The following is a 15,275-nucleotide window of genomic DNA, read 5'->3' as shown; positions in this document are numbered from 1 at the left end:
GTAGGTTCAGATCACTCCATTGCAAGCTGAATTTTCAAAACAAATAGTCTGTTGCTTTAAGAAAAAGAGTAGAAAGAGCCACTTTTGAAGAAAAAGGCTTGGATTGACATATTTGTAAAGTTTTCACAGAATTTTGCAGGTTTTCTAGTGAGGCAGATATCTTTCAAAGGAGATTATTTTAATGTTAGAGAGAGAAAAAAAAGAGAAATTGCCAGTATTTCCAGGTTCTTTCCTTGCAGAGCCGTGGCTGCAGAGCCATCTTGTGGGGGAGACTCAGAAAGTTCTGCCAGAAGGAGACTTTTTTATTTTGGTTTTTTTACATGTTGCTTGCTCAGGCAGCAAAATCTACACAAGACATCCTGCTCACCCCAGTATCTGTTTCACTCACCTTGGAGCACCAACAAGTCTTCTCACTCTGTAGAGATTCCCAAACTCCTTCAGAGCTGAAACACAGAATCCAATATTCCTATCACCTGTTCCTAATTCAATACTCCCAGTTAGGAGGATTTTGGAAATGCTCCTCCCTTGAGCCTTCATCAGTTCTACTTGAAAATAAAAAGATGCCACCTAAATTTCACAAACTGAACAAATGTTCCTACAAATGGTGCAGCTCCGTATACAAGAAGTGCAAGGCTCTGAAATTAAGGCAGATAATTGGTTCCATGATTTTTACTGGGGGAAGAAGACAGGGAATAGGAAAATTCCTCTCTTTGGGAGCGGCTAAACATTCCACCCTCTTCTGGAGACATCACTACTGAGTACTGAGCCTGGAAAATGGAAACTGGGAATCCTCTAGCAGTGCAGAATGTGGGATCACAGCTGGGGGTGGGGATAAAATAATGTCAGGAACAGGGTGCTGGGAGGATCCCTGGGATGGCAGGACAAGGAACTACTGGAGAGGCCACAGAGATGATGAAGCCTCTGGAGCATCTCTCATGAGGAGAGACTGCAGGAACTGGGCCTGGTTAGTCTGGTGAAGAGAAGATTGAGAGGGGATCTCAACAATTTGTGTAAGTATCTCCAAAACAGGTGCCAGGAGGATGGTGCCAGGCCCTTTACAGTGGTGCCCAGCAATAGGACAAGGAGAAGTGGCTGTAAAATTGAACACAAGTTCCACCTAGACACAAGGAAGAACTTATTTACGTTGAGGGTGACAGAGCACTGGAGAGGGCTGCCCAGGGATTTTGTGCATTGTCCTTCTCTGGAGACATTCCAAACCCACCTGGACACATTCCTGTGTCAGCTGCTCCAGGTGATCCTGCCTTGCCAGGGGGTTTGGACTGGATGATCTCCAGATCTCCCTTCCAGCCCCAAGCCACAAAATTACAGAATGGTTTTTGTTGGACACGATCTCATAGACCATTCCAACCACCCTGTCATGGGCAGGGACACCCTGCATGTATATAAATTTATAGATGTATATAAAGACCTACATCTCTATAATGTAAATATGTCTGCACACAAGTTCATGTATTTTCCACTTTCAGCCCGAACAGCCAAGGAGAACAGGATGAAACCAAAGGTGCTCTTTTATATTTGCATGAATTTTGTGACTCCTGCCTGCAATTATTTTGTGATTCTTTCTGTACCCAGCAAGGGAGTCCCTTATTGTTGGTACAATTCCGATCTTAAGAGTATGATTGGTACTAGCTGAGATCTAATTTTACAGGAAAAGAAGTAACAACCGATCAAAATTGCTTAAACCGGGAATAGGTTTCGCAGAGCATTCGAATAATTCTGCCCAGGGCTGGGGGCTCCCTAGCCCAGGTGGGTGATTAAATGAAGTTTTAAAACCACTTATGAGCACGTTGAAAACTGAATTTTAAGGCGTATTTCAAAGTCTCGAGTCCCAGCCCACACATTCCTGAGGCCGCGCCCCCTCCTTCCCCCAAAGCCGGGAGGCGCCGGCGGCGCCGCCCCCGCCCCCTGCGCAGGCGCGCCCGGCCGCTGGTTCGAGTCCCGCGGCGCAGCGGCCCGGAGATGCCGACGGAGCTGGGAGTGGCGCAGGCGAGCGCGGAGCGGATCCCGCCGCCGGCCGCCGATAGCGGTAGGTGCTGCTGGCCTGGGCAGGGACCCAGCGCGGCTCCCGCGGGAGCGGCGGTGCCCGAGGGACCGCGGACAGTGGGGACGGCGGGAGCGGGGGGAATTGGCGGGCCCGCCGGGCTGTGCGCATGCGCACTGGGCATGCGTGGGGATGATGGTGGACGCGGTGCCGTCAGGTGTTTGGGGGTTTTTGTGTTTTGTTGGGGGGAATTGCGATATTTGTGTCTGTTTCTCCTCGCAGAGCCCGAGGTGTTTGAGATTGTGCTGCCAATCACTGTCTTGGTGCTGAGCGATGAGGATTTTCTCCAGGATGATGATAGTGACCAGGAAACGTCCATTCCCGAGTGGAGCAGGAGTTTAAATTAAACAATATTTGCCTAAGAAATGAAGTGGAGCCTTCAAATGACAGCAGCAGTGTAGGCAATTGGGATGCAAACAAGACTGTTTCAAATGAAGAAAATTGTATTAAGTACTCCGAAGAGAAATGGCTTGCTGAGAGTGTGTGTAACACATCGAAATTATCTTTAAGTGATGTCCATGATGCAGACACGGATAGATATGGTCCAAATTTCATGTTACCTACATCATCTTGTAAAACAGAGCTTCCAGAGATAGTGAAATGCAGTGATGGAGAAGATTGTGCTGATAATGATGGCTTTCGGGGGATTCCTCCTCTCCTCTCCTCTGCTGACAGTGACAGAGCTGACACTTTGGAGACATTGGAAGTGGCACTCAAACATGAAGAAGAACCTGTCAGTATTGCAAGTGTTCTTTTTGATGGCAGTCCACAGACACAAGCAGAACTCCACAAGGAATTTGAGATAATTGTTAAAATGGAAGGTAATACATTAATGAGATTATTGCAAGAGTTTAAGAAATACGGGAAACCTCAAGTTTTTGAAATAAATAAATGTATAGAAAAGCTATGAAATCAATTTCTTTTAGAGTAAATATTTTGAATTAGATTCATAAATGCAACAGAAGGAGAATATTGCCTGGAGTATGCTCAATTCTTTCACAGACTCCTGTGAAAGGCAGTGAAACTACAAAATTTTGTCATTCTTCTCCAGTGAGAACAAGGGTGTCCTTTCATCAGGGAAGTGTTCTCAAAATAAAAATGCAGAAAAAGCCTGGTATTTGTGAGAATGGAGCATTAGAAAAGTTTGGTGTTAGTACTTGGATAGGAATTCTGCCATGAAGGTGTTCTGGATGTGATGTTGTCTTGTGAAATTCAGAGTCTTGAGTGAAAATAGTAGGAGAGAAGGTGGCTTCTAACTAGGAGCAACATTTCAATGTTGGGGGCAGAGGGGAGCTTGAAGAGAGGCATTAGGGAAAAAATTGGAGAGAGGAACTAAGGAAGCGAAGTAATGAAGAGCAAGCAAATCATTAGGCAATTTGGAATTATTACTATTAATTAATAATGAATATTTGTGATTGTATGAAATGTAACTTTTTATATCTCCTTGTAGATTCTGATTCCTCAAAGAATGGAGATGATGAAATTGATTACAGGGAAATAAGCAAATTTGAAGATGAAACTCTGAGTTCTCCTTTGGAACATGGCTTGAAAGAAGAAGAGAAATTTACCTACAATTGTCCTGATCCATTTCTTAATGAATGTTCTACTTTTAAGGAACATCTAGAAGATGTAGGGAAACCTGACATGAATGCTTCTACTTCTGCTGAATCAAATACTACTGGAGAGCATATTTACAAGATGTTAACACCATTCCCTAAGAAAAGATACCAGCAACAAAAAGTTGTTTCTTCTCATGCAAGCCCAGAAGAGTTCCAGAGCCAGCAAGAAGGTTTAACATGGCTGAATGATGGTGTGACCATCACACCTCTTCCTAAAACATCTTGTTTTGCAAAGGAGAATGAAAGATCGAGTTCCAAGTGCAGGTTTTGTAGTTCTGTGTTTAAATGCAGTGCACACCTGAAGAAACATATTTATTCAGCTCATAAAGATAAGAAAATACATAAATGCTGCTTTTGTAAAAAAACTTTTTTCTTTTCTTTCAATCTTAAGAATCACCTTAAATTTCATAAGAAGATTGCTAGATTGCAAAAGGCAAGAAAAAAAAGAATAAGTGCGAGGAAAGGGAGGCAGAAAGGATCTGAAGGAAAATCTGAGACCAAGAAAAAAGAAAGTAAATATAAGAAATTTTTCATTAAGATTGAAAGGGACTTTACACCTCTGGATGTGCCAGTTAGCTTTTCCTGCCGAATCTGTTTCTTTGTTTCATCCAGTCCTAGGAGTTTTATACATCACATGAAGGGACACAAGGAGAGACCACCTTACCAGTGCCCTCAGTGTGATTATTCCTGCAGCAGCTTGTCCTACCTGTTAAATCACATGTACTGGCATGCTGGCTATAAGCTCTACCAGTGCAGGTTCTGCACCTTTTTTTCATTGTATTTTGCAAGCATGGTGAGGCACAGCCACGTCCACACAGGGGATAAACCATATTGCTGTGAGCTCTGCCAGGTAGCATTCACCAGCACCTCAGGGTTGGAGAGACACAGGAGGACACATGCAAAGACAGAAACATGCCAGGCACAGCAACCCAACTGCCTGAGTGGGAGAAAGAGAACTGAAAATCCTCCAAAGAATTACACATGTGATGAATGTAATCTGGAGTTCTACACCAAGGGACATCTCAGCTTTCACAAGAAATTTCATGAACAGTTAAAGGCTGATGGTTACACGAGTCAGAGCAATAAATGTGCAAGCACAAAAGGCAAAGCTGATGGTGATTCTCCAGGACATGTTTCTCACTCTCTTTTTGGTAGAGAAAATGATTGTCTGGGTAGGGGAATCCTGGCTTCAGAAGTGGAGTTTGAGCAAGAAGGTGATGTGTGGGACAATAAGAAAATATGCCCTGGAAAGAAATTCCTTGAAAACAGCCAAGGAAGCAACAGCTTGGCTGTTGCTGGAAACAGATCAGAAGTTCCTCGGACCTCTTACCAAATGGACACCATCACTTACAAAGAGGAGCCTTTCTTCAAGTCAGAGACCTCTCATTCACAAGTGCAAGATAATGCTTCATTTCATAACTTTGTGGAAAACTTGGAGGATAGACATCCTTCTAATTTAAATACATTCCAAACATACAGATGCCAGCACTGCAGTTATGCTACTGCTGTTCCTAACAACTTCAGGCTGCACCTAAAGATACATACGGATGAAAGACCATTCGTGTGTAAAGAGTGCAATGAGACATTTAAAACATCAAACCATTTGCAGAAACACAGCCTTCTTCATGTGAAAAATGGAGAGGAGTTTGGAAGTTGCCTCTTTGCAGAGAGGTGTTTAGAGAAACTTGAATTGCATCATGAAGTCCAGAGAGGCACATACCCAGAAAGGGATTTTGATTCCTGCAAAGGCTCAAACAGCTCCTTGCTTGCTTCAGAAGTTTGGGGAGTTCAGCAAGGTGTTCAGAGGGGCACAGCAAATGATGTGCAAGCACAAAGTCAGCCACTATTATATCAGTGTTCAGAGTGCAGCTATGCTACTGGCATTTTAAGCAACCTGGAGCTGCACATCAGAACTCACACAGGTGAGAAGCCCTACAGCTGCCCCGTTTGTCAGAAGAAGTTCCGTACTTCCAGTCACCTGAAGAGGCACAGACTCACACATTTGAACGTGGGGCATTTCAAGTGCATGAGCTGTGACTACTCGACCAACAAATGGCTGTCCTTGAAGCAGCACCTGGCTTCGCACACCGGGGAGGGAACCTCCTCTCCTGGCTGCTTCTACGAGCACAAGGAGCTGCCTGTCAAGACATACAGGTGTGAGGAGTGTGGCTATTGCACAGCCCACAACGGGAACCTGAAGCTGCACCTGAGGATCCACACGGGGGAGAAGCCGTTCCAGTGCGGGCAGTGCTCCCTGGCTTTCCGCACCTCCAGCCACCTCAAGCGCCACTGGCTGACTCACCTCAAGCTGCACTGCAGGAGGTGCAGGTACTCCACGGTGGATAAACAAGCTTTCCAAAAGCACATTAAAACACACAAAAAGAAGTACAGGTGTGCAAAGTGTAATGTGGTGCTGCCCACCAAAAAACTGCTGGAGAAGCATAAGCAGCGGCACGACGTTGGAATGTGAGGTTGAGAATTGGAAGCTGCTGCTTGGTTTTGGACAGGTTTGCATGTCCTGAGTTTTTCATGGCTTTATGTTCCTTTGCTGTGCCCAGAACAATGGTTGGTAATGGATGCATGCAGCATTTTGGTCAAGAGAGTGACACTTGGGGTACTGGTTTGCTGCAGGTGTTTCTGGGAACATCAATTCTAGCACAGGCTGTGCTGAAGATCTTGGAGACACTTTTTCATCCCTGAGTAACTGCTTCAGTAGAGGTCAGTTATTTTGGCCAGTGTTCATCTGTGTTTAAGCAGTTATTCTGCACCACTTACTTTCTTGTAAAAATTTAGTAAGAAAAAAAAATCTCTTTTCTAACTGAAATAATGTGAAACAGGAGGGAAGGAAGGGCATGTTATATTTTGTAGTAATAACTTTTCATATAAAATTATCAGTGCATCAGGAGGCTAAATGCTACCTCCCATCTGCTGAAAGTTGCCTCCTTTACTCCCAGGTGCTTTTGCAATACTTGTAAGAGGGAAGAAAATAGTATCTCACCAAATTACAGAAACAAAATATGCATGTCATCACTGGGTAATTGTGATACTGAAATGTTTGACATGTGTCTGTATATATAAGATGTTTATTAAGCTGTTACCTTGTCTGTAGTTTTGATATTTTTTTGAGTAGTCCAACAGAAATGGTAATGTCCAGAAACATCTATTTTATGATACTGGGAATCTTTAAATCTTCAATTTTATGTGAATGTCTAATGTTAATCTAGTACAAAATGCCTTACCTTTTCTCAGGTTGGTAGTTACTGTGTTGTTTGTTAAAATAGATGAAACACTTTTCAAATGACTTCTGTTAATATGAGCAGTTGCTAATAATTGTTAATGCTGTTTAGTTACATTGAAGACCTTCACAGTATCTGAAATTAAAATTAGTTTAAGAACTTTACTCTTAGTCTAAAATATCGTGTGTAAGAACCATTGTACTATGCAGCAGTTGGTGCAGGGTATGGTGAACCCAGATGGATGCTGCTTCCAATTTTATATTCAAATCTAGACAAATCTTTGTTTGTTTTGGAGTTATGCAGTGCTAGGAACTCTTTGAGTGTGGTAAGTGGTTTTAAGAACAGTGTGTTATCCCCTTGTGTGAGGAAAGACAACAGCAAAGGCCTGGTGCAAACTGTCCCAATGCTACAGCTCAGTCCACGGAGCAGCACAACAAACCTGTGGTTTAATTTAGAGAATGTAAATGTGGAACTCAGTGAACTCAGTGCTTTTTTTCTGCTTCTGGATGTGTGTCTTTCTGTAGAAATACGGATGTCTTGTAGAGTAACATAGGAGACAGGTTGGGAAGGGCTGCCCAGAGAGGTAGTGGAGTTCCCCTCTTTTCAGATATTTAAAAGCCATCTGGATATAATCCTGGAAAACCAGCTCTGGGTGGCCCTTCCTGAGCAGGGGCTTGTCTTCCAGACCCCTGCAGCCATTCTGTGATTTGGAGGACACTTCTCCAATAATGGGGTTGAAACTCAAGGACAGATGAATGTATTTAAGGCCAGATCAGCAAAGATATTCAAGTGATCCAGTTCTTTGCAGCTTCAGTAAAGTCAGACAATATCTGGGCCTGAACCATGGTGATTTAGACCTTGGAGCCACCTAATCCAGTTGTGAGAAAGAAGAATGTTATCCTGTATGAAGAAAGAAAAGCATTTCTGGGAAATATTAATGGTTACTTAAGCTTGGAGACGTTTTTACCTGTGTTATGTTACAACTCTGATCATTGATTTGAAAAGAACAGGTACAAAGAGAAAACAAAAATACTGAAGGAATTGTAAACCTCTCTATTAGGTGAGACTAGAAAGGCTAAATCTGATAGAGCACTGTTGTTTAAAAGCATGGTGTACACCAATGATGAAAACAGCCTGGTTTAGGGGGATAAATTAACTGCAGTAAATTGAAAGAGTTTGTAAATGTGAGTTTTTTCAAGTTTTAAGTAAGAACAAGAAGGTACTTTCAGTTAGAGCTTGATTTTATAAAAATAATTATTCCTAGCCACTGCCTCTAATAAAAATAAGCAGTTCAATGACTCCTGATGTTGCTTTCTGTTCCTTATGCACTGCACTGGATTTTTGGGGTTTCAAAGGTATTCTCAGTCTGCTAAGTCAGTGAAATTTAATGGTTGAGGCATATTCAGTTTCAAATAAGACATGGGCTGCTGTTGGAATTTTTTTTTTGGTAGCTAGAAGTGTAATTTTTTTTTTATTCCTGCAGTTTAAACAAAAATCAAAGCCTTTCCTAAATCATACTATGAAGTGTCCTATTTAAACCAAAAAGGTTTCATAATTTTCTCCATGCACATATCCTGAATTTGGACAAAACAAGGAAATGTAACAAGACAAATTGAGCAAAAGGCTGTCATTTCACGTGCTGTGCATCTGCTAATTAAATGAATACAAGTTAGACTTGTAAATGAACAGTAGTGAGTCAGACCTGTATGGTGTGGTGGTGCATCCTCCTGTTTGGGCCACACTGTGGTCTCAGAAATGCTCATTAGCCTTGACAAGTTGAGCTTATCTGAAACACTGTCTGCTCCCAGGAACTTGGCTGGCTAAGGAGCTCCCTGGGTTTTAAGAGCCTTTGGGAACTTATTTTTCTTACCCAAATAACCACCCAGGAAGAACAACATTTTTGGTTTTGAACTTGCAGAGAAAGTTATCAACCTGAATTGCAGCCAGGGTGGAAAATTGCTATGAGCAAAGCCAAGTCTGTTGTGACTCTCGAAGCAGGGGTATTTTAGACCTGCGTCTGAGCTCTCCAGACTGCAGCGAGCTGAGGCCAGCACCTCCCTCTGAGTGGAGCCTCTCTGAGCCACAGAGCTCCCAGGTTGGATATCCCTGGGGGACCACAGCTGAGGGACAGTGACGTCCTGAGCTGAGATCCCCACTCCTTGAGACTCAATCTTTCACCTGTTGAGAGTGACATGAGTACCTGCCTATGAAAATTTCCCAAATTAAGGTATGTAGCTTATATACACTCCTTTGGTGTGTGTGTGTTAATATGAAAATGCACTATCAATGTTGCTCTCTTGAAGAATCATAGAATAGTTTTGCATTGGCACCTTAAAGATTATCTCGTTCCACCCCGTGCCATGGGCAGGGACACCTTCCACCATCCCAGGCTGCTCCAAGCCCCAGCCAGCCTGGTCTTGGACACCACCAGCGATGGGGCAGCCACAGCTTCTCTGGGCAGCCTGTGCCAGGGCCTCACCACCCTCACAGCCAAGAATTTATTCCACACATAAACGCATGGGGCTTTTTCCTGAAATTAACAAAATACCTTGGGAACACTGGGGAGATGTGATTTCTTTCCGCCGTCCCTTTTGCGTCCCCTGGGGGAATTTGAAGAGTTTAATGAACGCCCACAGTTCCTCCTTTCGGCGCCGCCCGGGCCCCTCCGCCGTGCGCTCCTCCGGCCGGCAGGGGGCGCTAGCGCGGAGCGCCGCCTCAGGACACGCGGGGTGGCTGCGCATGCGCGAAGCGGCCGGACCCGCTTCCCTGGAGGAGCAGCGGCCTCACTTCCCTTGGAAAAGCCGCCGGACCCGCTTCCCGCTTTTCTGGCAGAGCAGCCGGCCCCGCTTCCCTCGTCCCCGGCATCCGCCGCAGCTGAGGGCGACCGTGCGCCGTCTCGGCCGGCCCCGCTGACACCAGTGGCGCTCCCGCCCCCTCTCCATTCTCTCGCTCCAGGGGTTCGTCCCCCCCTCCCTTCGCCGCCAAGATGCCGCGGATTATGATTAAAGGCGGCGTATGGCGGAACACCGAGGTAAGACTCGGCGGGGTTCTAGCCCTCGTCCCCCCCTCAGGGCCGGGCAGGTGTGGGGGGGGTGGGGGAGCCGTCACTGGTGCGCAGGCGCGGGAAGGGGGCGGGTGGCGTGTGCGCCTGCGCGGGGGCTCCGGGGTTGGGGTATCCCGGGGCAGGGTCGGGGCTGCCGGAGCCGCTGTGCCGGGACATCGGAGGGGTTGGGAACTACAGGAGCGAGGGCAGGGAAGGGTCTGGAGCACAGGTCCGATGAGGAACAGCTGAGGGAGATGGAGGGGCTCAGCCTGGGGGGATTCTCTGGCTCTCCACAATTCCCTGACAGGAGGGTGGAGCCAGGTGAGGGTCGGGCTCTGTACCCAGGCAACAAGTGACAGGACAAGAGGACATGGCCTCAGAGTGTACCAGGAGAGGTTTAGGTCGGACGTTAGGAAGAATTTGTTCGCAGGGAAGGATGATTAAGTGTTGGAATGGGCTGCCCAGGGAGGTGATGGAGTCGCTGTCCCTGAAGGTGTTTAAGGAAAGCCTGGATGTGGCACTGAGTGCCATGGCCTCATTGACATGGTGGTGATCAGATGTAGATTAAACTCAGTGATCTGAGAGGTCTTTTCCAACCTAAATTACTCTCTAATTCCTTGGCTCTGTGTTGGGTGCATTCCCCAATAACCTGTACCTTCCTCCTTCCAGTAGGCAAAGGTCACAAGGTCACATTGGTGTTTTATCCCTTGGGCTGCAGGTTGGGAAGCTCAGCCATGTGTGTATTGTGTCCTTCTGCCCCAGAGGAATTGTTCCCACTGCCCCTGGAGTGGAAGCATGGGCTGTGCTGTGCTTGGAGATGTCCTTCTCACAGGCTAGAGTGTGACCTGTACTGCATAGGCAGGTTTCTTATGCTCTAGGGGAATGAGGCAGCAGGAATCTCTTGCCCTTAAAGATATTTCCAAATGTGGAAATGACAAAGGCAAAGTCATACAATTTTTAGGATTGGCAAAGACCTAAGGATCACCAAGTGTCCAGCCATCAACCCAGCAGCACCACCATGTTCACCATTTAACCTGTCCTTAAGTGCCACATCCATTGGTTTTTTATCACTTCCAGGAATGGTGACTCCAGTACCACCCTGAGCAGCCTGTTCCAATGCTTTAGCACCCTTTCCATGGAAAGAAAAAATCCTAATAACTAATCTAAACCCGTGGTGCAACTTCAGTGTGTTTCTTGTCAATGTATGTGGCCTCTTCATCTGCAGCCTCAAGAATCCTGTACACAGAAATTACTGTTCCAAAAAAGAATAACCTCCCTCCAATTCTATCACAAGCTTTTAGAACCACAGGTGGTCATGAAAAAGAAATAAATAACATGAGAAATCAAGGATGTCAGTTTTATTAGCTGCATGTTTAAAGCAAGAGGATGTACCTGGCACTGTACAATACAGAATTCTGTCACTGCATACTGTGAACACCAGGCACGTACATGATTCCAGGAAACAGTGAGGAAAAAGTAATAGAAGATAAAATGTGCTGTGTGTGTTTTTAAGCACTTGTGCTGTATCAGTGGTGTGCCAGGAGGCAGCTAAATTTGGGGTCAGCAGAGGACAGGAAAACTCACATTGTCTTCACCTCATTCTTAGGGTCTTCCATACTTGAAAAATTTTCGTGACAGCTGAAGAGAAAGAGCAGTGCATTTAATGGAATCACAGAATATCCTGGGTGGGAGGGACCCACGAGGTCCATCAAGTCCAGCTCCTGCACAGAACACCCCAAAAACCCCACCTGTGCCTGAGAGCGTTGTCCAAATGCTGCTTGAACTCTGGCAGGCTCAGGGCTGTGGCCACTGGCCTGAGGAGCCTGTTCCAGTGGGCAAGTAGATCCCTAGTTCACCAGGCTTTGTGTACCAGAGATAAAAGAGGTGTTGGATTTTCTTTTTGTTTTTAACATTTTGATTACACATACAGCATTAAAGACAGAAAGAATCAGGTGATACCAGGTCATTCATAAAATGACCCATTACAGGCAAAAAAGCCTGTTCATGTCACTGGTACAGCTCCTGTGTGCCATAGAGCACCAAGTAAGTTAAAAAAAAACACACAGGGGACGATTTATTGTTTATTTCAGAACAGTAATCACATGAATTGTTGCCTGTAGCAGCTCAAGCCAGATCAATAAGCTCACAGTTAAAGCTATTGTTCCCTGGGAAGTGTCAGTGGAGACAGTGTCAGACTCACTGAGCTCTCACTGGGTACAGGAGAGGGACATCTGTGGTTGGCAGGGCTGTAAGAATAGTTTTAATGCATTTAAAATACCACTTTTTCTGAATAAACCAGAAATAATGAACCCATCTATCAAGAAAGGGAGAGAGGGATTGATGGATGGATTGACAGACAATTGATTGCAATTCTGGCTTTTGATCAAACTCAGTGCACACTTCATTGTAGGTGAACAACCTGCCTCCCAAGCTGAATCTATTACATTTTTATTCCAGTTGTATTGAAATGTGAAAAATAGATAATTTTATAGTATTATTTAAAACAAGGAGCCAGGAATATCTGCCAGTTTTACTTTTTTCCAGTTGTGATGTCATTACCAGACAAACACTTCCTTACCTCAGTTGCTGTCCTTGAGGGAAGACGTACAGAGCCTTTAAACACTAATGCATTAGAGAGCATTGAAAATAATCATTTGGGAAATTCTGTTGTCTGTATGAAGTTTGGAACAATAATCATGTGTCTATTTCATTTAATCTTTATGGATTTCATTGACCTTTGAAATACAAATCCTCATTTTTCTTGAGAATAAAATGGAACAGAAGTAGCAGTGTTATGGTGTGTTATGCTGTTTCCTCTGGGACAGCCCATGAAATTTACCGTGTTCTCCTTTGTTTGAGCTCAGACTTTCTGTTTTGCAGTCCATAAGAGTATTTATTTATGGTTTTTTCAAGGATGAAATTCTGAAAGCAGCTGTTATGAAATATGGCAAGAACCAGTGGTCTCGAATTGCCTCATTATTGCACAGGAAATCAGCAAAGCAGTGCAAAGCCAGATGGTGAGTGAGAGGTGCCTGGGAATATGACCTTCATAATTAGTGGAAATGTAGGAAAAAATGTTACCACAGACTAACTTATGCCCACAGACCAACAACCGTTTTAACACTGTTTGATTTTATCATGGAAACTTCAAATTCTTGTTGCTTGAAAGTAGTTGAAAAAAAATAGCCAGATTTTCTGTTTGCCAGTGACTGCAGTGTTAGCAAATGCAGGATCAGTTTAAATTATGAACATTAGTTTTTCCCTTTATTTAAACACGTTTTAATCAGTGGATATTGCCAAGGAAGTAAAATTGTAAGATACTAATCTCACTTATATATAATTTTCTAATTTCATGTAATGGGAGTTTGGCTTGAGAGTAAACATTAAGAAATTGCACTGTGAAATTTAGTATTTTTTGAAAAATAGGAGCTTTATACTGATGCAAATACTGATGCAGCATCAATGTATTTGAGAATCAGACTTGCTTTTTTCAAGTACTGAACTACACATATTTAATAGAATACTTATCGTAGAGATAACAATACTGGCACAGTTGGGGATTAGTAAGATAATTGTTGAAGGCTCCAGACCAAACAATTCTGCCATTTCTCTGTCTTTGATAGTTGCAACTTTTATTTTCAGGATTAATTCTGTGACTCTTTACTTTGCCAGAATAGAGATGGGAAAAGGAAGAAGAGGCAGTATCTGTATGAAAAGTACTGGATAAATAATACATTTTGAAGCTCAAATACATATGTCATGAAAACCCTCTTGAAGACAAATCAAGGAATAACTTGGATCTGTCATCCTTAATTTTTTCCCTTACTACAGGTACGAATGGCTGGACCCGAGCATCAAAAAGACAGAGTGGTCTCGGGAGGAGGAGGAGAAGCTGTTGCACCTGGCCAAGCTGATGCCAACCCAGTGGAGAACCATTGCCCCCATCATTGGGAGAACTGCTGCACAGTGCTTGGAACACTATGAATTTCTGCTGTGAGTTTCTGCTTGCCTAGAGGAAAGTCTAGCCAAGAATACCCAAAAAAATCTGTGGAGTTGTAGCAGTGTGTCATTCCTTTCTCTTTTGGTAAATTAGGGTGGTTTCAAGTTGACTGAGTCCTTTTGTAAGCAAATCTTTAAAGATTGTTTTCAGTCACTTGTGTCTAGCTTGAAAGAAGCTCCTGGAACCTGGAGAGCAGCTTGGATAGAGATAGGTGTATCTCTTCTTGTTCCTGGTCATTCTGGCTAAGGGATTGCCTAGATTTATGCTTTTATTAGGCTGTTTGGGCATTTTTTGACTGGCTGATCAGCAGGAGTGGGTATGTGAGAAATTAAAGAGAGATAGAACATGTTGAAATGGCTGAATGTGCAGATACCATCTCTCCTACAAGGGGTTTCTTTTGGCCACGAGAAGAGAAAGAATGTGATGTTTTCCCGTGTGAGCATTCTTAATTCTGGTGTAATTGGTTGAGTAGAAAAAACATCATATAAAACTTGATTTTTTAATTTTGTCACACTGCTGGAATTCTTGTTTTTATTATTAAAGATTACCTGAGGCAATTTCTTCACTAGTTGTATTAGTGTTGTATTTTATATAATATGTTATTGTTGTAATGTAATACTGTGTTGGTTTCTTTCTCTTGTCTTGTTTAAGATTATGGAACTGTACCACATTTGTGAATTGTATGACAGATTTACTGTATAGTACAGAGCACAAGGGTACTGCTTTATCATCAGTCTTTGGAGACATTTAAGGGTGGTTATTATGAGTCTGGGGGAAAACAAAGAGCTGGAAAACAAACACCTACAATGTGTTTTTAGGGACAAAGCTGCTCAGAGAGACAATGAGGAAGAAACTGCTGATGATCCTCGGAAACTGAAACCTGGAGAAATCGATCCAAATCCAGAAACCAAACCTGCCAGGCCAGATCCCATTGACATGGATGAAGGTGAGTTAGGAGTGTGTTTTCCATTTTTGACAGAAATCTGATCTGTTTGATTTTTCTGTTTACACAGCCATTGTACCTTGGTTTCTTTTTTTTCCACCACCACCCTGGTCATTAATTTACTTGTGAATTTTGTCTTATTTCCGTATCTGGCCAGTCAGTTATACTTTTCCAGTTTTTCTTTTCTTGATGCATTTTTTGCCTCCTTATCTGTTACCATCATGACTGGCTGTTCTTTACTTTGACAACTGCTCTGCTCATTTGCATTCTGTATCTTCATCATTTTCCATCAGCTCACACCTCTCAGATGAACCCATGCTGAAGCACAGGACTGCCTGACTTCCTTTTTTTTCCCTTGCACACAGCAATGTT

At 43.7% G+C, this 15,275-nt stretch overlaps 2 protein-coding genes across 2 annotated transcripts in view; both read left to right on the top strand.

Annotated features, from left to right (window-relative positions):
* The first annotated feature begins 1,947 nt into the window (after positions 1 to 1,947).
* On the top strand, positions 1,948 to 8,215 carry LOC118685391 (zinc finger protein 845-like). Its single transcript, XM_036380895.2, is given in 4 exon segments — positions 1,948 to 2,047; positions 2,285 to 2,386; positions 2,389 to 2,883; positions 3,513 to 8,215. Coding segments are annotated over 4 exon segments (3,303 nt in total). The 5' UTR covers positions 1,948 to 1,980; the 3' UTR covers positions 6,152 to 8,215.
* Positions 8,216 to 9,686: 1,471 nt separating this feature from the next.
* CDC5L (cell division cycle 5 like) overlaps positions 9,687 to 15,275 on the top strand; it is a 31,846-nt gene continuing 26,257 nt past the window's right edge. Inside the window, exons 1-4 of the mRNA XM_036380194.2 lie at positions 9,687 to 9,948; positions 12,874 to 12,977; positions 13,792 to 13,953; positions 14,779 to 14,906. Coding sequence (XP_036236087.1) covers positions 9,904 to 9,948; positions 12,874 to 12,977; positions 13,792 to 13,953; positions 14,779 to 14,906 — 439 coding nt within the window. The 5' untranslated portion in view covers positions 9,687 to 9,903. The remainder of the gene's footprint in view (positions 9,949 to 12,873; positions 12,978 to 13,791; positions 13,954 to 14,778; positions 14,907 to 15,275) is intronic.

The sequence above is a fragment of the Molothrus ater genome, chromosome 3 (genome assembly GCF_012460135.2).
Source record: "Molothrus ater isolate BHLD 08-10-18 breed brown headed cowbird chromosome 3, BPBGC_Mater_1.1, whole genome shotgun sequence".
Taxonomy (NCBI): domain Eukaryota; kingdom Metazoa; phylum Chordata; class Aves; order Passeriformes; family Icteridae; genus Molothrus; species Molothrus ater.
The sequence above is the reverse complement of the archived record's forward strand: the minus strand, read 5'-3'. Positions and strand labels throughout refer to the sequence as shown.